Here is a 24752-nt window from a genome sequence, read left to right on the forward strand (position 1 = left end):
CTGCTTGTCACCGTATTTATCGAAGAGGGGCGGTAGGCCTTGCTCGGCACGGTCCGCCTCCTCCTTGTCCCATATAGGCTCCGCCACTCTGTAACCGCCGGGACCGAGTGTGTGTTCCCCTATGTTCAGCTCCCGCATTTGTTTCCCCCACTCACTTGATTGGGAGCTTGCGGTGCTCGAGCAATTGATCTTGAAGTCGTTGTAGTCATCTTCGGTGATCGAAGGATTTTTCTCCTTGATCTTCTCATAACTCTCACCTTTCTCGATCATTCTCTTCACATTGCTTTTCCAAGTAGACAGGGCCTTGCTCATCTTCGTGAGGGCAGCATTGTTCACTTTATTCCCTTTGAGGCTTGTGTTTTCGAATTCAGCGGGGAACTTGTATCGTTCGTGCAGCTTCGTGAAGAGGAGGTGGCGCAAATTCCCCCGGTCAGGATGCCTCAGGTTCTCGGTGTTGATCGAGACGGTGCTCCGGACAATGCACCCGAGCTGAAGCGAGTACCCCTTGACTATTCGTTCGGGCGCCGTTGGATTCCCGTTGGAGTCCACTTCAGTAACTTCCTCCTTGAGGGTGCGGAGCACGATCGGGCGCCGGTCCTTCCGTTGCCTCTTCGGCTGGCTGCTATCTGTGCGTGCGCCGCCATCATCAGTGGTGGCATCCTCGGCGGCACCATCAGTGGTGGCATCAGTGTGGTCATCCTCGGCGGCACCATCCGTGGTCTCAGGATCGGTGGGGAAGGCGGCGGCCTCATACAAGTGAGGTTGTTCCTCCATCTCCTGGGACAGCTCCCAGAATGCCTTGCCGCCCGAACCCCCGGCCTCATCGTTGTGGGCCATGTTTCTCTCTAAATAGAAACAAAGTTTGGTCAAAAAGTTGGTTATTGTCAAGGAACAAGATCATGGTCTCATCATTTAGGGTTTGTCGACACCGAGGCATCCTAAAATCTAAGCTTTTATCATTGAGGGTTTTTCGACGCCAAGGCACCCTAAAAGCCTAACTTTTCATCATTTCGGTTTTTATCGACACCGAGGCACCCTAAAAGCCATGCATTAGTCACAAGTACGCCGGGGCACTTGATCCTACTTAATTAACTACTAAGATACCCCGGCCCATGCATTAGTCACAAGTACCCCATATGTCCTATTTTTAGCAAAGTCATGCTAAAATTCACGGAAAATTTCAGCATGACCTTTGCTGAAAATAGGACATATGGAGTACCCGAATTTGCTGGAACGGAAGTTAATCGACATTCCAGCAAACTCAAGGGCCTCTCGGGTGGACAAGGCAAAAAAGGCCTCCATCACAACATGGAAAATACATTGGCATGTGGACTGGAATGTGGCTTCATTTAACAACAACAGTTTCACACAGAAAACAGAGCTGAATTCATTGAGATATTTGCATTGCTAGCTACATTTCAGTGCCAAATTTCACCAATTTAAGCAAAACTACCGTTTAGCTAGCTACAGTTCAGTGCCATATTTCACTGGATTAAAATAAGCACATACACATAACTGACAGCACACATACACATCACTGATTTAACGAAATTTGCACACAACTCAGTAGCACTTCATCATCATATAAAGTATATTAGCAGCAGTACAAATAAAGAGACATGATCAAAGTACTTCATAATAAACCCAAGCAACTTCATAATAAATCACTAGTCCTACTTATTGATGGTTTCTAAATCATTTATTTGATCGATAACAAATAGCCTTGTCCTGCACAAAATCTTTGTCCTCAGCTGTAAACTGAACTATTGTCAGGTCATGTTGTCAGGTCATGTTGAAAGTAAAATAGGACCTTGCTGTGTTTGGGACCAAATTGTTATTTGGCTATTCTAGCTGGCTTTTTTTAGCGAATTGTAACTTGTGTGAAGCTGAAACAAAGTTAACTTACATGCTCCTATATGCTCAGCTGAATTATTATAACATGTCTATCCAGTTTGCAGTTATTCTTACAATGTTATCTTGGCATATTTTGCAGAAAGGTACCAAGAGGGTGCAATTTGTCAGGAACTTGATTAGGGAGGTTGCTGGATTCGCTCCCTATGAGAAACGTATCACTGAGCTTCTTAAGGTTGGAAAGGACAAGCGTGCACTCAAGGTCGCCAAGAGAAAGCTTGGTACTCACAAGAGAGCAAAGAAGAAGAGAGAGGAGATGTCAAGTGTCCTTAGGAAGATGAGGTGTGTAACCACTCTGACTCACCATTTATATTATGAACATTATTTTTCTGACCATGTTCATTAGGTTTTGCTTGATTGAATTACAGATGGTTGTATGATTATAAGAGTCACACCTGTGTGCGGGATGGTCTCAAGTCAAGTTAACAATATCTGCCAAAACCTAATACAAATGAATCATATGAATAAAAATGATTGATGCAGAATCCAAAATGGCAACTGGCATACATTGCTAGCAAAGTACTATTTCAATTGATCAGAGTTTTGAGTTGGCTCTGTGGCAAAACAATGTTAAGCACGCTTTATAAGCACGCTTTCAGCACTAATTTAAGCTGTTGCCAACTTCTGCAGAACTTAAACTTGGCTTGCTGACTAAATAATACTACCTCCGATCTATAATAAGTGTCGCAGTTTTGAACTAACCCCGGTTCAAAACTGCAATACTTATTTTGGATCGGAGGGAATACTACGTTAAGTTGCCTTCTGCTATTTGATCTCACAACTTTTTCTTCCAAGTACTGAATTTGACTTGTATCATTTGTAAGAATTGTGGACTCTTCATTCCAGCCCCAAATATCTACTGTGTATCATATTTTTTGCTTATGTCACACATTATCTTTATTGGTTAAGCTAAGGAACTCTCCCTTGTGTGCAGAAAAATAGTGCCCATCAGGACCAAAACAATTAAAGCCAGTCAAAAGGATTAGTAGAAATCGAGGCCCTCGCCTGACATGCATCTAGTCGAGGGCATTGGTCGCACGCTCAATTGAAATAGTACTTTGCTAGCAATGTATGTCAAGTTAACAATCGAAGTGCATACAGAAAACACAGAATTAATGCAGAATCCAAAATGCAAAGTGTTCTTTAGGTTTTTCTTTTTTCTGACCATGTTCATGTCTTCTACTTTCAGGCAAAAATAGTTGCAATTCTGTTTTGCTGCAACAGTTGGTATATAAATGACTAAAATGTTCTCACGTGATATGCAGGTCTGCTGGTGGTGGTGGTGCTGGTGACAAGAAGAAATAGAGATGGGGCTCACGGGGGATGCGAGGGGGAGAGGGGGAGAGGAGGAGGGGGAGCTCACGGGGGCGACGAGGTCCGGGTGGTGGTGTGGGTGCTCCGGCGACGGTGGTGTGGACGGGGCGGCGTCCGGGCCACCGGCGACGAGGGCGGCGGGGCGATGGCGAGTCGGCCTGGCCACCGGAGTCGGCCGGGCGAGGTCAACGGCGAGCGCCCCCTCTTCCTCCTCCTTCTCCGTGGGGAAAGCGGCGGGGCGGCGGCGTCGGGAGAGGAGAGGGCGGCGTCGCGGCGTCTCACGGCGTCGGGGCGGCGTCGCGGCGTCGGGGCGGCGTCGAGGCGGCGGGGCAGCGGCGTCGGGAGAGGAGAGGAGAGGGGAAGGGGATCGAGGGCGAGGGCGAGAAGGGGATCGAGGGCCGGGGAGGAAAAATATGGATGGGGGCACAATACTAATGGCGCACCACCCCCCGGTGCGCCATAAGTATATCCACACTAATGGCGCACCTCACCCTGGTGCGCCATTAGTATTTTTTTTTGATTTCTGCTCGAGCCAACAGGTTATCTCCCACCTGACCTGATCCACACCAAGTCCCCTCTACTAGCTCGACTGGTCAGTAGCCAGTTCTCACACCAGGAGGTCCTGGGTTCGACTCCCAGGCTCCACAAATTTTTTTTATCATTTAAAAAGCTGTTTGATACTTATTTATGTTTAAATATGTTCAAACTTGTTTAAATAATAACAGTAATATTTTTTTATAAGACAGTAGCATTTAAAAAGCTGTTTGATACTTATTTTTTTATAAGACGGTGCGCGGGGTGCGGGGGGTCGGCGGCGGCGGTTGGGTAGGGGAATCGAGGGTGCGGTGGGTCGGCGGCGGCGGCCGGTGGACTTGGGGGGTGCTCGGCGCCGAGGGGGACCGGATCTGGCGAGGTGGGATAGCGGTCGAGATGGAGGGGGATCGAGGTGGGCTCCACAAATTTTTTTTAGCATTTAAAAAGCTGTTTGATACTTATTTGTGTTTAAATATGTTCAAACTTGTTTAAATAATAACAGTAATATTTTTTTATAAGACAGTAGCATTTAAAAAGCTGTTTGATACTAATTTTTTTTATAAGACGGTGCGCGGGGTGCGGGGGGTCGGCGGCGGCGGTTGGGTAGGGGAATCGAGGGTGCGGGGGGTCGGCGGCGGCGGCCGGTGGACTGGGGGGTGCTCGGCGGCGAGGGGGGCCGGATCTGGCAAGGTGGGATAGCGATCGAGATGGAGGGGGATCGAGATCGAGTGTCCATGAAATTTAAAAATATTCATGATAGTTCAAAAAGTACCCATGAAATACAATCGAGAAATGAAGGCTACGATTTAAATACAATCGATCTTAGCTAGCTATCTGTTCACAATCTTCTTGCCCTTCTTTTTCGCAAATGGAGTTCTTCTGTGGAACGGACGTCCTTTAGGTAGGGTGGTCCTGCTTCTTCTTGTGGTGTATGCTGCTACTTCATCATCGTCGTCATGTTCGATCCTCGGGTCGCCGTACTTGTCGAAGTCTTGCTCATTGGCTACTCCATCCATTCCGATGATCTTCCTTTTGCCTCTCCTCACGACAACACGACTGGGCTTTGGCGGGTCGGTAATGAAGAAGCATTGGTCCACTTGGGAAGCCAGTACCCATGGCTCATTTTTCGCGGTGACGTTTGCGCCCGCGGTCTTGGATTTGGCTTCGGGTATAACCATGGTGGTGAAATACCGGTCTTCTTTTATGACGTTCTTGGCCCATCTGACACGGAACATCGGGACCTTCTCTCCAGCGTAGCTCAGCTCCCAGATCTCCTCGATCCTTCCGTAGTATCTGTCCTTGTCGTTACCGGTGTAGGATTCCATCGTTACCCCGGAGTTCTGATAACCATCGCTCTTCATGTCCTTGGCCTCGGTGTAGAATGTGTAGCCGTTGATATCGTACGCCTCATAGGTCATCAGGTTGTGCTCGGCGCCCTGTGACAAGGCGAATATGAGTTGTTCTTCCGCGGAAGAATCCTCATGTAAAGGGTACGACAGAAGCTTATGCTTGAACCAACGCGTGAAACATGAGTTGTGCTCTTTGAGTATATCTCCGTCCGTCCTCTGTTGGCCTCGGTCATTGTACGTCTTTTTAATAAAGGTTTTGTGCTCTACCAACCAAGGATCGACCACGTCTATGTGTTGTAGCGCGACTAGGTTTGCTCTTTCAAAGTCGGCGAGTCGACCCTCGAAGTCGACATGCATTTCGCGGCGACCCTCACGGTGACCCCATCCAGCGAGCCTGCCGAGGTGCCTGTTGACGGGCAGACCAACGGGGTTCTCGATGCCTAGATAATTCGTGCAGTAGGAGATGCACTCTTCGGTCAGAAAGCCCCTGGCTATGCTTCCTTCTGGACGTGACATGTTGCGAACGTATCCTTTGATGACACCATTCATCCTTTCGAACGGCATCATGCTGTGCAGGAACGTCGGCCCGAGTTGGATGATATCCTCCACTATATGGACCAGCAGATGCACCATAACGTCGAAGAATGCGGGCGGGAAGTACATCTCAAGCTCGCATAGTATCACCACGATCTCTTCCTGTAGCCTTCTGAGTTGCCTCACGCCAATCGACTTCCGAGAGATGACGTCGAAGAAGTTGCATAGGCCAAATAGCGTTTCATGGACGTGCGCGTCCATGATCCCACGGATTGCAACTGGAAGTATCTGCGTCATCAGCACGTGACAGTCGTGAGACTTCATCTCGCTGAACTTCTGCTTCGCTGGGTCTAGGTATCTGCTTATCTTCCCCGCGTAACCGTAAGGAAGTTTTACTCCTAGGAGGCAGGTGAAAAACTGCTCGATCTCCTCCTGACTTAGAGTGAAGCACGCGGGAGGGTAGTCATTTCCGGTCTTCTTGGCCTTTTTGCCTTTGCGACGACTTTCTGTGTCCTGCTTCGCCTCATCATCATCATCATCATCATCATCATCATCATATATAGCGTGAAGCTCCTGCCTGATGCCCATTGATTTCAAGTCTGCCCTTGCTTTCGGCCCATCTTTGGTCCTCTCTGGCATGTTGAGCAGGGTACCAAGCAGACTCTCGCACACGTTCTTCGTGATATGCATGACATCAAGGCTGTGAGGCACACGGTGGATCTTCCAGTACGGCAAGTCCCAGAAAATAGACCTCGTTTTCCATACCTTCAGCAGCGGCTCTGGCGCCTTTCGCTTCTTTCCCGGCTCTGGCGCCTTTTGCTTCTTTCCCGGCAGTGGGCAGTCTTTCCAATTTTTCAACAGCTTGTCTATTTCCTCGCCGCTCCTCGTACACGGGCGTTTTCGGGGTTCGGTTTCACCATCGAACAGATCCTTGCGTTTCCTCCACGGGTCATCGTCGCGAAGCCACCTTCGATGTCCCATGAACACGGTTTTCGAAGACCCGGGATCTCTATCTAGCTGGCGATACGTTGTGTCATCCATGCACCTTACGCATCCAGAAAATCCGTGGACTACCTGCCCCGCAAGATATCCATAACCGAGATAGTCGTGCACCGTCGTGAGCAGTGCGGCTCTCATAGGGAAATATTCTTTCTCTGCGGCGTCCCACGTATTGGCTGGCGTTTTCCACAGCGTGTCAAGCTCCTCTTTCAGCAGCCCCAGATACAGATTGATGTCGTTCCCTGGTTGTTTCGGCCCTTCAATTAGCATACTCATGTGAATGTACTTCCTCTTCATGCACAACCAGGGGGGAAGGTTGTACATCCACACAAACACAGGCCAGGTGCTATGTGTGCTTCTCTGGATGCCAAACGGATTGACTCCATCGGTGCTCGCGCCCAGCACGATGTTCCTTGGATCGTTCCCAAATTCTGGGTATTCGAAGTTCAATGCTTGCCACTGGCTCGCATCCTTAGGGTGACTCAGCATCTTGTCTTTTTTATCTATCTCCGGATCATTTGCGTCATCTTCTCGCTTCTTCTCCTCCCTATCCGCGTGCCAACGTAGGAGCTTTGCTACCTTAGGATCCGCGAAATACCGCTGCAGACGAGGAGTGATCGGAAAGTACCACACCACTTTTCGAGGAGCTTTCTTCCTCTTCTTGTATCGAGTGACACCGCACACCGGACATATTGTAGACTCCGCGTGCCCGTCCCGATAAATGATGCAATTGTTCATGCACACATGGTATTTCACGTGCGGTAAATCCAGAGGACACACGATTTTCTTCGCCTCCTCCAAACTGGTCGGGCACTTATTCCCCTTGGGAAGACGTTCGTGCCAGAATGACATGTTCTCGTCGAAGCATGCGTCGGTCATTTTGTGTTTTACCTTCATCTCCAGGGCCATGAGCGTTACTTTCAGGCGGGTATCCTCGGGCCTGCATCCTTCATACAATGGAGTAACCGCGTCTAACTCAAGTTGATCCATCTTGGCTTTCTCTCGGGCGGCAGCTCTTGCGTTATCCGTCTGCTTGAGAAGCAGCTCTTGAATATGAGGGTCCTGCACCCAGCCCATCGATGGTCCAGCGTCGTCTGCTCCGCCGGCATCATCATCTTCATGATCATGCCCGTCGCCTGCTCCGGCATCTTCCTCATCATCATGTCCTGCATCTTCTACATGATGACTGTGTACAGCATCACAGTCGTGATCATCTCCTGGGGATTCTTCGTCTTCTCGCCCGCCGGAGCCGCGGTGGTTGTCTTGTTGCCCTTCCTCATTTCTTGCCCGGCCCGCATGGACGACTTCGTAGTCATCTTCATCACCTTGCCACCGATAGCCATCCATGAAACCACGCAACAGCAGGTGGTCCCGCACCTGCCCGGAATCCGGGTCCGCAATAAGGCTCTTCAGCTTGCATCTTCGACACGGACATCTTATCTCCGTCTCGTTCTTTTGAAGCATCTCGGCCTTCGCGGACCTCAAAAACCTATTCACGATGCCTTCGGTCATCGTGCGGACCATGGTCGCCTGCGGGGTAGAGCAAAACGATATTTTAGAACCAAACAAAAATTTGGCATGACCTTCCCTAAAAATAGGACCAAAAAGAATGCTTAATGCCAAAATTCTCGCCGAAACGGAAATGAATCAACATTCCGGCAAAATATTGGCAACTATCGCATATCAAATACCGGTACACCTCCAAACACAAACACATATGCAACACCACAAACATATGCAACACCACGAACATACATAGATCTAGCTAGGCCGTAAAAAGTGCATGTGCACATTGTTGTAAGGAGAACAACCTAAATATAGCTTCCCCCCTTACTTACCTATTAAAACAAGGTAATTTAACCACTTAATTTGAATGAATCTATGGTGGAAATGAGGTGAAAAAGAGGAGGCACCCGAGACAAGGAGGAGGTGGAGAGAATGAAGTGGGGAGAAAGTGAGTGTGTGGGTAGGAGAGGCTGTCCCAAATATCTTGTTGCTGCCCACTTACTAATGGTGCACCTCTTGCATGGTGCGCCGTTAGTACTTACAACTACTAATGGCGCACTTGGGCAGGATGCGCCATTAGTATGTTTGGATAGGCGCACTAGTTCAAAAAAAAAATCCTATACTAATGGCGCACCCACTGCCTGGTGCGCCATTAGTAGTTACAACTACTAATGGCGCACTTGGGCAGGATGCGCCATTAGTATGTTTGGATAGGCGCACTAGTTCAAAAAAAAAATTCTATACTAATGGCGCACCTGCTGCCTAGTGCGCCATTAGTAGTTACAACTACTAATGGCGCACTTCGCCGAGATGCGCCATTAGTATGTTTGGACAGGCGCACTAGTTAAAAAAAAATTGATACTAATGGCGCACCCGTAGCATGGTGCGCCATTAGTTGTTTAAACTCTAATGGCGCATCAGATTGTGGTGTGCCATTAGTATATACTAATGGCGCACCATCTTTCTGGTGCGCCATTAGTGTCAATCCCATCTATAGCCATTTTCCTAGTAGTGGCTCCTGGGCTCCGACATCTGGTTGCATCAACCAGAAAGAAAAGAAAGGGGGGAAAGGGGGAGCAAAGCAACCGTGAGTACTCATCCAAAGTACTCGCAAGCAAAGATCTATACTACATATGCAACATTATCAAAGGAAGGTTGTATATGTGGACTGGGCAGCAGAAATGCTAGAATAGAGAGAAGGCCTAGTCCTATCGTAGACTAGCATCTTCTGGAAACTACCATCTTGCAGCAAACATGAGGGAGTAGAGTAGCATAAAGTAAAGTAGTAGTAGTGTTATCAACCTCGGCCAGAGATCCTTTCTCGACTCCCTACGAGAAAGCAATCCCAGAGCCATACTATCCAATTGTCATCACAATCCAATTCTCATCACCATCCAATTCTCATCACCATCCAATTCTCATCACAACTATCCAGTCTAGTTGTATCGATCGGGATACAACTCCAAGTGTCTGTTACGGTAGGACAGGCTATCGATAGATGTTTTCTTCCCTGCAGGGGTGCACCAACTTACCCACCACGCTCGATTAACTCCAGCCGGACACACTTTCCTGGGTCATGCCCGGCCTCGGCCAAACAATAGGCTGCAACCCGATCTAGGCTTAATAGAGAGGTCAACATGCCGGACTAAACCTATGCCCCCAGGGGTCATGGGCCATCTCCCCGGGAACTCCTTCACGTTGCGTATGCGGCCGGTGAGCAGACCTAGCTACCTCGTTAAAAAGGCAGGTGCTTACCAATCCAACCCGGCGCGCGCCGCTCAGTCGCTGACATCTATTAAGCTTCGGCTGATGCATACGACGCAGAACTCCCATACTATGCCCACGTGATGGTTAGTGCTATCAGGCCAGAGGCCCCTCGGATCAAATATCCAAATCGTAGTGGATTAGGAGCACGCGGTAACAAGCAGAGACTCACGAAATATGTGACCCCGTTGCCCCATCTCGAGGACTTGCGGCAAGGGCTAGGAATGCCCGGCCACGCCTCATAATTATCTCGCGGGCACCCTCCAGGTCAACCTGTCTCCACATCACTCGCGGGTACCCCTCAGGGTCGACCCGCTTTTCCAAGTAACTGTGGTAAAGTCCAAGTATCGGTGTGTCCAAACATCAAGGGGAAAACCCAAGGAATCACCCCCGGTGAATTCCACTTGATGTAATCATCAGGGTTAACGTAAGAGGAATCACCCCCGAGGTTCACACTTGAGGGGTTGCACGACAGAGTCGTATCGGAAGTGGTTAAGGCGGAATCACCCTCGATGACCACGACCGAATAGCTATACTACAAGGTTAACATCATAAGTGTTGTAGAGGTCTCACCCTCGGCACTCGGTAGTAACCCAGCAGTGTCGAGCAACTAAGGGGGAAGTGTTGACCGGGTCTTCGATGATGAAGCAGGGGCAACAAAGACAAGGTGGGGGTCATTGATGGATCACTAACCAACCTATACTAAGCAGTTTAGGATAAGCAGGTAAGGTAACAATAAGCAGGTTACATGCTATGCATCAGAATAGGAGCAAACAATAACAATAGCAAAATCTAATGCAATCATGAGAGAATGAAATGGACGATATCGGGATGATCAAAGGGGGGGCTTGCCTGGTTGCTTTGGCAAGGAGGGGTCATCGTCGACGTAGTCAATCATAGGGGCATCAGCATCGTTATGGAGTCTACCGAAGAGAAGAGGGGGAAGAAACAGTAAATACATAGCAAGCAAGTGCATAACAGGACAACAGGAAGAGCTAGACGTGTTCTAACGCGGTGCTACATGATACCGGTGAAGGGGGAAGTCAACTGGGAATGTATTTCTGTTTCCGGACCTGTGTCAGACAAATGACCGGAGGGGAATGTTCCATGTTCAGCATGCTAGGGGCATGTGACAGATGAACAAACCGCATATTTGGATTCATTGGTTTTTTTGAGCGACTTTCATGTAGAAAACAATTTCATCCGAGTTACAGATTATTTTATACGAATTTCTAAAGTTTTAGCAATATTCTAAAATTATTACTAATTCGAAAATTAATAACAAAATGCTACGGGTACCCAGCTCTGTGTACACAGAAGTGTACACAGAGGATGACATGTGGGCCAGGGGGACCCAGTTGACCAGTCAACTATTGACTGGTTAACAGGGGGTGGGGCCCTCCTGTCATAGACTGCTGTGCTAACTACAAAATTAACCTAGTTTAATTAGCAGACTAATTAATCTTAATTAGTGTTTTAAACCAGATTAATTAATTAATTTATTTATAACACCTACTTTTTTAAGAAAAGGGGCTGTGGGGCCCCGCTGGCAGTGGCCAATCTGGCCACTTGAGTGGGTGGTTAACGGGGCGGGCGCGGGTTGCCCGTCGGGGCGTGGCCCAGGCGCAACGGACGAAGCCCCGAGGCGCCGGCCGGGCAGGGCCGCGGCTGATGGCGGTGACGAGCTGCATGGAGCGGGGCGGGGAAAAAGTCCGCGACGACAGGGGAGGCCAGTAGGGCCGCGGGGGCATGCGGTCGGGGCGGCATATGGCCACGGCGAGGCGGATGCGGTGGGGGGAGGTGCGACTATGCGCTGATGGGTGCAGCAGCGGCAACGGCTGCTGCACAGGAAGCAGCAGCAGGCAGAGCCAGCGAGGGGCGGTCGGCGCAGCGGGCCGTCTACGGACAAAGGCGGGTGCAGCCAGCAGTTGCAGCAGCGGGAGGTAGTAGCTGCGGCGGCATCGGATTCGGGTGTGCTACGGGAACGGCGGCACGCGCCCTAGCGGCGAAATGGAGGACTCCGGCCACACCATAGAGGTGCCCCGAGCACACTGACGTGCTCGAACGGCCACAGGAACGACGGCAGCGAGCTGCACAGCGGAGCTGAGCTCGGCCCATGGCGACGAGCATGGCTATGGGCGAGGCAGCAGGGGGAAACAAGAGGGGAACGGGGAGGTGCTCACTGCGGGTCGGTAGTGGAAGGCAGTGGGCTCGGGGGAGGGTCGACGGCGACGCAGTCGACGGCGGAGCGTGTCGAAGCCGAGGAAGAAGAAGAAGATGAGGCGGGCGCTCCGGTGGCTCCGAGCTCAAAGCCGAGGGCGCAGACGACATAGCGGTGCTCGGTGAAGCTCCGGGGTACGACGACGTGGCAAGGGGAGACCGGTGACCGTGGTCAGCTCGACGGTGAGGCCAGGGTGGCGCTCGGCAGAAGCAGAGAGGGAGAGGGAGAGAGCATGCGAGAGTAGGGGGCGAGGCAAAATATCTGGGCGGGTGGGGGAGGGAGCTGACGAGGCCGAGGGGATCGACCTTATCTCCTCGGCGGTGAGGCGTGGGGCGATGAGTGGGTTCGACGGCGACACAGGGGAGCATGCTCGGTCGGGCGCACAGTTGGGGGAGGAGAGACATGACCTGGGAGGGAGAGTGGGCCGCTAAGACGGCTATTGGTCTAAGGCCGAGTGGGTGCAGGGGCTTTCTCTCCCCTCTGCTTTATCTTTTGAAAACTTTTTTTGTTTTCAATTAGCAATAGCCTTTTACATTTTCTTTTGTAATAATTACCTCTTGCAAAAATGTGCCACTGGTGAAAACAAATACTAGGGGAAGTGGTGCACTGCCACCATAAGCTTGGGATTTATTTGAATCATTTGGAATTTTCCTAATTCGAAAGGCATTTTAAAAATGCTGATTTGCACTGTAATAGTTGCTTCTGTCCACCTTAGCATTGTGGTGAAGTTGTTTTCCCTTAACAATAAATTGTTTTGGAATATTTTCTAAATGATGAACATTTTTCCAGCAACTTTGTGCAACTTGAAATTTTCACTTTGAATTTGAATTGGATTCAGAGAAGGAATTTGAAATGAGATATTAATCCAATATGATTAAGCTTTGTAAATCAAGGTGACTTGGCATTGACCATAAGGGATTACTGTAGTGTGATGTCGGGGACGTTACACGCGCCCACCCCCAGGGGGCGCGTCGGGCACCCTCGTGGCCGCCTCGTTTGTTGCTTGACATCCACTCCAAGTCCCGTGGATTGCGTTTGTTCCAAAAAGATCGCTCCCGAAGGTTTCATTCCGTTTGGACTTCGTTTGATATTCCTTTCCTTCGAAACACGAAAATAGGCAAAAAAACAGCAATTCGGGTTGGGCCTTCGGTTAGTAGGTTAGTCCCAAAATGATATAAAAGTGTAGAGTAAAGCCCATAAACATCCAAAACGGGTAATATAATAGCATGGAACAATCAAAAATTATTGATACGTTGGAGACGTATCAAACATCTCATATGTTCCATGGTGTTCAAAAATGCCTTTGGAGCCCCGATTCTAAGCCGTAAAGCATGGCGCACTAAACTATCAAGTAGTCATCAGAACGTGTCTGCCAGATGTTCACAACATCCACAGACGATTCTAGAGGGGTTGGCACACGGAGCGGTGTATCAAGGATAGAAGCCTTCTTTGTAGCAGTGAGGACAATCCTCAGACTACGGCCCTAGTCTGCACTATTGCTCACAATATCTTTCAACTTAGTCTCTCTCTAGGAACGTATTAATACAGGGAGCTAAAGCGTGAGCTATTGATTTACAACATAATTTACAAGAACAATTTAGACTATATTCATGATAATGAATTCAACTAATCAAATTATTTAATGAACTCCCACTTAGATAGACATCCCTCTAGTCATCTAAGTGATACATGATCCGAATCGACTAGGCCGTGTCCGATCATCATGTGAGACGGACTAGTCATCAACGGTGAACATCTCCATGTTGATCGCATCTACCATACGACTCATGTTTGACCTTTAGGTCTCTGGTATTCCGAGGCCATGTCTGTACATGCTAGGGTCGTCAACTCAACCTAAGTGTCTCGAATGTGTAAATCTGGCTTACACTCATTGTATGTAAACGTTAGAATCTATCACACCCGATCATCACGTGGTGCTTCGAAACAACAAACCTTCGCAACGGTGCACGGTTAGGGGGAACACTTTCTTGAAATTTTAGTGAGGGATCATCTTATTTATGCTACCGTCGTTCTAAGCACATAAGATGTAAACATGAGAAACATCACATGCAAAACATAAAGTGACATGATATGGCCAATATCATCTTGCGCCTTTGATCTCCATCTTCGAAGCGAACCATGATCACCATCGTCACCGGCATGACACCATGATCTCCATCATCGTGTCTTCATGAAGTTGTCTCGCCAACTATCACTACAAAAAAACACATCCGTGACATTTTGGGCCGAACGAGAAATTTTTCTGTCATACTTATGACACTTCAATGACGATAATTGGGACAAAATCTGGTATCATCATAGATGTGGTGGGCTCCTACTTCTATGACAAAAAATCATGATAGAAAATGGGCTTTTCATCCTGGGCGGGCCGGAGACATAGCTGCATGACATTCTTCGGGTCGTCCATGACGGAAAAACCGTGGTAGAAGCGAGGGCGAGGAAAATATCGGGGTGTTCCCGGTTATGGTGGGTGGTCGGGCCGAGCGATGCACAGAGGTTTGCGCGTTTCTCTCGTACACACATGCGCATAGGTGCAAGGTGTTGGGCTGTAACTGAACCCGAGCGAGGCGTTCGCCTAATGAACCCGAGCAATTGCACTGCAGGCTGCGCGTTACGGAACCCGAGCGATCGATCGATGGCTGTTAACTGGGCCCGATCAAGTGATTCCTTCGCTAATGCTGCTAACTGAAGCCGGTCGATGTTGCCTCTGGAGGAACAGTGAGCATTGTTAGGGGGTTTGGATGAATAGTTCCCGGTGGGGGTTGGATGAACATGACCCCGTGGTGTTGCCACTGGATGAACGGGACCTCGATCGATCGAGCCGGTTGGGCATGGATGAACAGGACCCCGTGGAGGGAAGGTTGAACGGTAGCCGGTGGAGGGCTGGTTGAACAATAGCAGGTGGAGGGCTGGTTGAATAGTAGCCCGTAGAGGGGTGGTTGAACAGGAGCCCGTGGAGAGGGCTAGTTGAACAGTAGCTGGTGGAGTAACACGTGGTGGAGGCTGGATGAATAGGAGGCCGTGGATGAACAGTCACAGGTGGAGGCTGGAGGAGGTCGATGGTGGATGAACTGTAGCCTGTGGAGGCTGGAGGAGGTCGATGGTGGAGATGAATAGTGTCCCTTGGAGTCCCGTTTTGTAGTACACCACACCCCTCCCGATGAACAGGACCCCCATTTCGACCGTAGCGCTCCAACACAAGTTCGTTTCTTCCGTTTTGATGTACGCCACACCCCTCCCGATCAACAGGACCCCATTTCAACTGTAGGAGGTCCAACACAAGTCCGTTTCCTCTGTTTTGTGGTATGCCACACCCCTCTCGATGAACAAGACCCCATTTTGAACGTGGTCAGTCAAACACAAGGCCGTTTCCTCCGTTCTGTGGTACGCCAGGCCTCGTTTCCATCAGCTGTTCCGTCCAAGCCGGTTGGCTCCCACGCGTTCCGTTGCCTCCCGATGAACGCGACGCATTCCGTTACCTCCCCATGAACACGATGATGACACAGTTTCTTCGTTCTGACCCAGCCATGTACACGAGCCCTGGTCGTACGTATGCGCGAGTTGGCGTTCAAGAACCCCCCCGTATGTACGTACGTGGCCGTATTTACTTTCTTGCACCCTGGCCGTTGTACGTACATGTACATGCTACGTGTGTGACTCTACTACAACATGTGTGTGTCTACATCAACCAGTATGTACGTACACGTTTGTGACCAGGATGACAACACTACGTATGCTTCGACCAGGTGGGTCCTGACTGTCAGGCACTTCCTTGCGTGCGAAGATGTAGCTGGTGGGTCCCAGCAGTCAGGGGGGCGAATCATTTTTTTTCCCGGACGCACTTCCTTACGTGCGAAGATGTAGCTGGTGGGTCCCAGCAGTCAGGAGGGAAACGTTTTTTCGCAAAATACAGTGGCCCGTCCGGTGGGTCCCTGCTGTCAGGTGGAGGAAAAATTATTTTGCGTGTAATAAGGAGGCACTTCCTTGCGGCCGCCGTTGACCCAGCTGTCAGCCTCTCCACGTACAGTACTCTTCTGATGGAAGTCGTTCCTTGACCACGTTAACCACGCCGCGCCGAGAGCACCAGGACGGTGGACGACGGCGAGGCCTAGGAAGGGGATGACATGGAGCTGGGGAAGACGCGGTACTGGAAGCCCGCGTGGAGAGGAGTATGAGGGTTCACTGGTTTGGCTGCGGTGTGAGGCTGCCATCGCTGCAGGGCCTGTCCAGCGGTGGGAATAGTAGGGGGCGGTGAGGCCTCCGCGGCAGCACAGCCGGCCACGGGAGGCACGAGCATGCGGCATGACCGGCGCTGCTTTGGGCGGCTAGAGCAAGAAGACCAGAGGTTGAAGAAGCACTACGGTCGTTGGATGGACATCGTACGGTCACTGGAGCTAGAATCGTTCATACTGACTAAGTTGACAAAGCCCTCCATCCCCGTCAACTTAGTAGTCCCACAAGTCAGCCTCCCACAAAGGTGGGTCCCAGCTAGCAGGGGGAGTATTCATTTTTTTGTGCATAATAAGGAGGCACTTCCGGTGGGTCCGAGCAGACAGCGGGGGGAACATTTTTACGCAAAATACAGAGGCCCTTCCGGTGGGTCCCAGCTGTCAGGTGGAGGAATCATTATTTTGCGCGTAATAAGGAGGCATTTCCTTGTGTGGGACCCTACTGTCAGCCTCTTCGGATGGCTATTGTTTGTTGACCATGTTGACCTTGCCGCACCGAGAGCACAAACACGGTGGACAAGGGCGAGGCCCAGGAATGGAACCACCCGGAGCCGGCGAAGCTACCATAGCGGATGCCCATGCTGAGGGGAGTGTGAGCGCTGACTGGTCGGCTGCGGGGTGAGGCTGACATCGCCGGAAAATAACAGGATGTGTGGGTGGTTAGGGGGATGGCCTGGCGGCAGCACAGCCAGCCACGGGAGGAGGGAGCAAGCAGTCCCGCTGGCGCTGGTTTGGGCGGCTGGATCAGGAAGATCAGAGATTAAAGAAGCACGGCGGTCGTTGGATGGACATCCAACAACCACTGTTGTGTGTTGAATAAGTTGACAAAGCCTTGCATAGGCATCAAAAAAAATTTAGGACAGCTTCATCGTCAACCTAGTAGGCCCAGAAATCAGCCTCCAAATCTATGGAAAATAGCATACAGCCCATTAGCCATTATTTTCAATAATTTACAGCCCATTTGCTAATTCTTAAGGATATTTGAAGCCCATATTCTTCATATTAGCATTACAGACCATATATTCTGGGCATTGCTAAAAAATTCAATGAAATTTTGCATATTTCGATGGGGTCCGAACTCTTTTAATCACGAAATTTCGAGTCATGTTAAAAATATTTTTTAAAAAATTAAACAAAATAAAATTCAAAAACAATTCTCCGCAAAAAAATGAATGAAATTTAGAATCTTAACTAGCAAGATGCTCGTTCGTTGCACGGAACATGAAGATGCATTTGTATGAGTAGTTTATCTTGTGGCAGAAAACATGATATTTTAATGTAATTGCCAGTTGGCTTTGGTTTTTATAAGAGTAGAGAGTAGAGAAATCCTGGAAAAAAATGATATTTTAATGCAATTTCCGGTTGGCTTTGGTTTAAAAATTTACAGCCCATTTCTTACAACTTATAGCCCATTTTCTGGGGAAGCCCATTTCTTACTACTTACATCCCTCCTCGTCTTGAAAGGTTTGCAGCCTAGCGGGGGCTGAGAAAAGCAAGTAGGCCTCGATTTTGGTATTCTTCAAAAAAAGAACTGGGCTAAGCATTTTCAGAAAGAAAAAAATATACCAACTAGGCTTGTCATGTGCTTAATAAAAGCGTAAGCGTGGGCTAGATGGGCCAAAGCCCCCGCACAACACACAGTTGAGCTCCGTCTCTGAAACTAAAAAACAAATGGGTGAGCTGTTGGGTCCCTGGTGTTATCCGCTCGTTGTGTAACTTTCTCGTTTAGTGACTACATTGACAATGGTGTGGGACCTAGTTGTCAAACAATTAGGAGGAAGTATGTTTTTGGCTTGTAATCACGACGCACCTGCTTGCGAAATGCAATGACCCTGGTGGGCACCTACTATCAGCCTCTCCACGTACAGTCATCTCCTGATTCCTCTTGGTTGTTGACCATGTTGACAATGCCAGGCGGTGGAGGGCACAGCGAGCGAACCAAGGCGGAGACCGACCGCAAGGCCTCAGATGGGAACGAAAAACAGTCGTGGAAGATGCGGCAGTGTAGTGGCAGGTGGAGGGGAGTACGAGGGCAACAACATGCAACTCAAGCATACAAATGGTACAAAAAGCCCAAGGAATGATTGTTCATCAATTTTTTTTAAACCCAGATATAACATGGCAGTTACATCTAACCCAACCACTCTTTTTTGCAGTCACAAACAAATGGATCAGTCTGATCCATAAAATCAACATCCTGTGCAAAAAAATTTATTTCAGCATGACTATACTTGTGCTTCAAAATAGCACCATAATCTTCATGATAGAGAGTCTCCTATGTTGTCACTTTCATATACTAGTGGGCATTTTTCATTATAGAACTTGGCTTGTATATTCCAATGCTTGTATAGCCCTAGGTCTTCGTGAGCAAGCAAGTTGGATGCACACCCAATTAGTTTCTTTTTGAGCTTTCATACACTTATAGCTCTAGTGCATCCATTGCATGGCAATCCCTACTCACTCACATTGTTATCTATTGATGGGCATCTCCATAGCCCGTTGATACGCCTAGTTGATGTGAGATTATCTTCTACTTTTTGTCTCCTCCACAACCACCCTTCTATTCCACCTATAGTGCTATGTCCATGGCTCATGCTCATGTATTGCGTGAAAATTGAAAAAGTTTGAGCACATCAAAAGTATGAAACAATTGCTTGGCCTGTTATCGGGGTTATGCATGATTAAATACTTTGTGTGATGAAGATAGAGCATAACCAGACTATATGATTTTGTAGGGATGGCTTTCTTTGGCCTTGTTATTTTGGGAAGACATGATTGCTTTGTTAGTATGCTTGAAGTAATATTATTTTTATGTCAATATTAAAGTTTTGTCTTGAATCTTTCAAATCTTAACATTCATGCCACAATAAAGAAAATTATATTGATAAATATGTTAGGTAGCATTCCGCATCAAAAATTATGTTTTTATCATTTACCTACTCGAGGACGAGCAGGAATTAAGCTTGGGGATGCTAGATACGTCTCCAATGTATCTATAATTTTTGATTGTTCCATGCTATTATATTATCTGTTTTGGATGTTTAATGGGCTTTAATATGCTCTTTTATATTATTTTTGGGACTAACCTATTAACCGGAGGCCCAGTGCCAGTTTCTGTTTTTTTGCCATTTTAGAGTTTTGCGGAAAAAGAATACAAAACGGAGTCCAAACGGAATGAAACCTTCGCGATGATCTTTCTTGGACTGAAAGCAAACCAGAAGACTTCGAGTTGAAGTCAGAAACGCCACAAGGCATCCACGAGGCAGGAGGGCGCGCATAAGGGGGGTAGGCGCGCCCCCACCCTAGTGGGCCCCTCGTGGCTCCACCGACATACTTCTTTCGCCTATATATACTCTTATACCCTAGAAACATCAGGGGAGCCACAAAACCACTTTTCCACTACCACAACCTTCGGTACCCGTGGGATCCCATCTTGGGACCTTTTTCGGCAATCTGCCGGAGGGGGAATCAATCACGGAGGGCTTCTACATCAACACCATTGCCTCTTCAATGAAGCGTGAGTAGTTTACCACAGACCTTGGGGTCCATAGTTATTATCTAGATGGCTTATTCTCTCTCTTTGATTCTCAATACAAAGTTCTCCTCGATGTTCTTTGAGATCTATTTGATGTAATACTCTTTTGCGGTGTGTTTGCCGAGATCCGATGAATTGTAGATTTATGAATAAGATTATGTATGAATATTATTGGGTTCTTCTCTGAATTCTTATATGCATGATTTGATATCTTTGAAGTCTCTTCGAATTATCAGTTTAGTTTTGCCTACTAGATTGATCTGTCTTGCAATGGGAGAAGTGCTTAGCTTTGGGTTCAATCTTGCGGTGTCCTTTCCCATTGACAGTAGGGGAAGCAAGGCACATATTGTATTGTTGCCCTCGAGGATAAAAAGATGGGGTTTATATCATATTTCTTGAGTTTACCCCTCTACATCATGTCATCTTGCTTAATGTGTTACTCCGTTCTTATGAACTTAATACTCTAGATGCATGTTAGATAGCGGTCGATGTGTGGAGTGATAGTAGTAGATGCAGAATCATTTCGGTCTACTTGACACGGATGTGACGCCTATGTTCATGATCATTGCCTTAGTTGTCTTCATAATTATGCACTTTTCTATCAATTGCTCAGCAGTAATTTGTTCACCCACCATAATACATGCTATCTTGAGAGAAGCCACTAGTGAAACCTATGGCCCCTGGTCTCTTTTCTACTATATTACATCTCTTTTCCATTATATCACATCTCGTTTACTATTTTGCAATCTTTACTTTCCAATCTATACAACAAAAATACCAAAAATATTTACTTTACTATCTTTATTAGATCTCACTTTTGCGAGTGACCGTGAAGGGATTGGCAACCCCATTATCGCGTTGGTTGCAAGGTTCTTGATTGTTTGTGCTGGTACTCGGTGACTTGTGCGTCGTCTCCTACGGGATTGATACCTTGGTTATCAAAACTGAGGGAAATACTTACGCTACTTTGTTGCATCACCCTTTCCTCTTCAAGGGAAAAACCAACGCAAGCTCAAGAGGTAGCAAGAAGGATTTGTGGCGCCGTTACTGGGGAGATCTACGTCAAGTCAAGCCATACCAAGTACCCATCATAAACTCTTCTCCCTTGCATTACATTATTTGCCATTCGCCTCTTGTTTTTCCTCTCCCCCACTTCTAAAACGATTTTCGAAAACCTTTGCCTTTTCTTCGCCCCTCTTCCGTTCGATCTTTTGTTTGCTTGTGTTACCATGTGCCTTCTTTTTGCTTTCATCTTTACTTGCTAAAATTTTATGGATCCTCATCCACTTGCTAATCTTTTTAAGAGATCCAATTATGATGAATCAATTGCTAGTGAGTTTTGTGCACTAGATTATCTTTATGAAGTTTTGCTTGAAATTTGTGAATCTAAAAATTGTGACGAAGAAATTCATGAAGAGATTCAGGATAGCTCCTTGAATAAAAAGCATGATTACAATAATTTTACTATAGATTCTTTCAATGTCAATTGTGTTAATGATATACAAAACCCTAAGCTTGGGGATGCTAATTTTGCTATGTCTATTACTTGTTGCAATGATCATGATTGGGGTGATTCTTCTTATGATCTTGAAAATTTATTTAAGCCTCATGATGAATATGAGATTGATAATAGCATTTGCAATATTGTTGAAAGTGGGTTTGGAAGTGTGTCAACTTTAGATCCCACATATTTTGAGAACGTTCAATCTTATGAAATTTTTGAAAAAATTAGGTTTGGAGAGGTCATGACTTTAGTTATTGTTAATCCCACTATTTTGGAAGAGTGTCAACTTTGCATGCATGTGGATCATGTTGAGAATATGTTATGTGATAGATATATTGTTTAATTTTCTTAAGATCCTACATGTAATTATGAGAGAGGAAAATATGGTTGTAGAAATTCTCATGTTACTAAATTTCCTCTCATTATGTTGAGATTGCTATTGTTTCTTTCTTCTTCCTTGCATATGCTAGATCTTGCTTGTCTTGCTAATTTGTTTTCCAATAAAATTCCTATGCATATGAAGTATGTTAGATTTAGATGTGTTTGTCATGTGTTTCATGATGCTCTCTTTGCGCTTCAATTCTTGTCTTTCATGTGAGCATCATCGAAATCTCAACGCATAGCTAGGGGCGTTAAATGATAGCGGTTGTTGGGAGGCAACCCAAATTTATTTTTTATATTTACTTTTTGCTCCTGTTTAGTAATAAATAATTTATCTAGCTTCTGGTTAGATGTGTTTTTGTGTCTTAGCAAGTGTTTGTGCCAACTAGAACCTTTGGGAAGACTTGGGTGAAGTCTTTGCGATCTTGCTGTAAAAAAAAGAAACTTTTGCGCTCACGAGAATAGCTGTCATTTTTGCAGAAGAGTGATTTTAGGTTGATTCTTTTTGCAGATGATTGATAGACAAATTCCTCACGTCCAACAATTTATTTCAGAATTTTTAGATTTACAAAAGTATTCGAAAGTTACACATTGCTACAAACTGTTCAATTTTTGACAGATTCTGTTTTTCGTGTGTTGTTTGCTTATTTTGATGAATCTATGAGTAGTATCGGGGGGTATGAACCATAGAGAAGTTGGAATACATTAGGTTTAACACAAATATAAATAAATAATGCGTTCATTACAGTACCTTAAAGTGGTAGTTTATTTTCTTATACTAACGGAGCTCATGAGATTTTCTGTTAAAGTTTTGTGTTGTGAAGTTTTGAAGTTTTTCGGTAAAGATTTGATGGATTTTTGAATAAGAAGTGGCAAGAGCCTAAGCTTGGGGATATCCAAGGAACCCCAAGGTAAATTCAAGGACATCCAAAAGCCTAAGCTTGGGGATGCCCCAGAAGGCATCCCCTCTTTCGTCTTCGTCTATCGGTAACTTTACTTGAGGCTATATTTTTATTCACCACATGATATGTGTTTTGCTTGGAGCGTCTTGTACGATTTGAGTCTTTGATTTTTAGTTTACTACAATTATCCTTGATGTACACACCTTTTGGGAGAGACACACGTGACTCGTAATTTATTAGAATACTCTATGTGCTTCACTTATATCTTTTGAGCTAGATAATATTCCTCTAGTGCTTCGCTTATATCTTTTTAGACCACGGTGGTGGTTTATTTATAGAAATTGTTGATCTCTCATGCTTCACTTATATTATTTTGAGAGTCTTTTAGAACAACATGGTAATTTTCTTTGGTTATAAAATTAGTCCTAATATGGTGGGCATCCAAGATGGGTATAATAAAAACTTTCATAGAAAGTGCATTGAATACTATGAGAAGTTTGATTCTTTATGATTGTTTTGAGATATGAAGATGGTGATATAGGATTCATGCTAGTAGAGTAGTTGTGAATTTGACAAATACTTGTGTTAAAGTTTGTGATTCCCGTAGCATGCACGTATGGTGAACCGTTATGTGATGAAGTTGGAGCATGATTTATTTATTGATTGTCTTCCTTATGAGTGGCAGTCGAGGATGAGCGATGGTCTTTTCCTACCAATCTATCCCCCTAGGAGCATGCACATTGTACTTCGTTTCAATAACTAATAAATTTTTGCAATAAGTATGTGAGTTCTTTATGACTAATGTTGAGTCCATGGATTATATGCACTCTCACACTTCCAGAGTTGCTAGCCTCTCTAGTACCGCGCAACTTTCGCCGGTACCGTACACCCACCATATACCTTCCTCAAAACAGCCACCGTACCTACCTATTATGGCATTTCCATAGCCATTCTGATATATATTGCCATGCAACTTTGCACCGTTCCGTTTATTATGACATGCTCCGTCATTGTCATATTGCCTTGCATGATCATGTAGTTGACATTGTATTTGTGGCAAAGCCACCGTTCATAATTTTTCATACATGTCACCCTTGAATCATTGCACATCCTAGTACACCACCCGAGGCATTCACATAGAGTTGTAAGTAAATAAAAGTGTGATGATCTTCATTATTAGAGCATTGTCCCAGTGAGGAAAGGATGATGGAGACTATGATTCCCCCACAAGTCGGGATGCGACTCCGGACTAAATACAAAAAGAGAAAAAAAGAGGCCATAAAAAACAAAGAGAAAAGGCCCAAATAAAAAAATGAGAGAAAAATATAGAAGGGGCAATGCTACTATCCTTTTACCACACTTGTGCTTCAAAATAGCACCATGATCTTCATGATAGAGAGTCTCCTATGTTGTCACTTTCATATACTAGTGGGAATTTTCATTATAGAACTTTGCTTGTATATTCCAATGATGGGCTTCCTCAAAAGTGCCCTAGGTGTTCGGGAGCAAGCAAGTTGGATGCACACCCACTTAGTTTCTTTTTGAGCTTTCATGCACTTATAGCTCTAGTGCATCCATTGCATGGCAATCCCTACTCACTCACATTGATATCTATTGATGGGCATCTCCATAGCCCGTTGATATGCCTAGTTGATGTGAGATTATATTCTACTTTTTGTCTTCTCCACAACCACCCTTCTATTCCACCTATAGTGATATGTCATTGGCTCACGCTCATGTATTGCATGAAGATTGAAAAAGTTTGAGAACGTCAAAAGTATGAAACAATTGTTTGGCTTGTCATCGGGGTTGTGCATGATTAAATACTTTGTATGATGAAGATAGAGCATAACCAGACTATATGATTTTGTAGGGATAGCTTTCTTTGGCCATGTTATTTTGAGAAGACATGATTGCTTTGTTAGTATGCTTGAAGTATTATTATTTTTATGTCAATATTAAACTTTTGTCTTGAATCTTTCGGATCTGAACATTCATGCCACAATAAAGAAAATTACATTGATAAATATGTTAGGTAGCATTCTACA

General features: G+C 46.4%; 1 protein-coding gene across 1 annotated transcript; it reads left to right on the top strand.

Moving 5' to 3' along the window:
- Window positions 1-1891: 1891 nt before the first annotated feature.
- Window positions 1892-3230, top strand: LOC123160632 (60S ribosomal protein L36-2-like). Its single transcript, XM_044578456.1, has 2 exons — window positions 1892-2193; window positions 3177-3230. Exons 1-2 carry the CDS (start codon window positions 1907-1909, stop codon window positions 3214-3216), a joined length of 327 nt encoding a protein of 108 aa, XP_044434391.1. The 5' UTR covers window positions 1892-1906; the 3' UTR covers window positions 3217-3230.
- The last annotated feature ends 21522 nt before the right edge of the window (window positions 3231-24752 follow it).

The sequence above is a fragment of the Triticum aestivum genome, chromosome 7B (genome assembly GCF_018294505.1).
Source record: "Triticum aestivum cultivar Chinese Spring chromosome 7B, IWGSC CS RefSeq v2.1, whole genome shotgun sequence".
NCBI classification, from domain to species: domain Eukaryota; kingdom Viridiplantae; phylum Streptophyta; class Magnoliopsida; order Poales; family Poaceae; genus Triticum; species Triticum aestivum.

Coding starts and splice junctions, on each gene's coding strand:
- LOC123160632 (XM_044578456.1), top strand. CDS start 1,907: ATGCTCCTATATGCTCAGCTGAATTATTATAACATGTCTATCCAGTTT. Junction 2,194..3,176: donor AGTGTCCTTAGGAAGATGAG/GTGTGTAACCAC, acceptor CGTGATATGCAG/GTCTGCTGGTGGTGGTGGTG.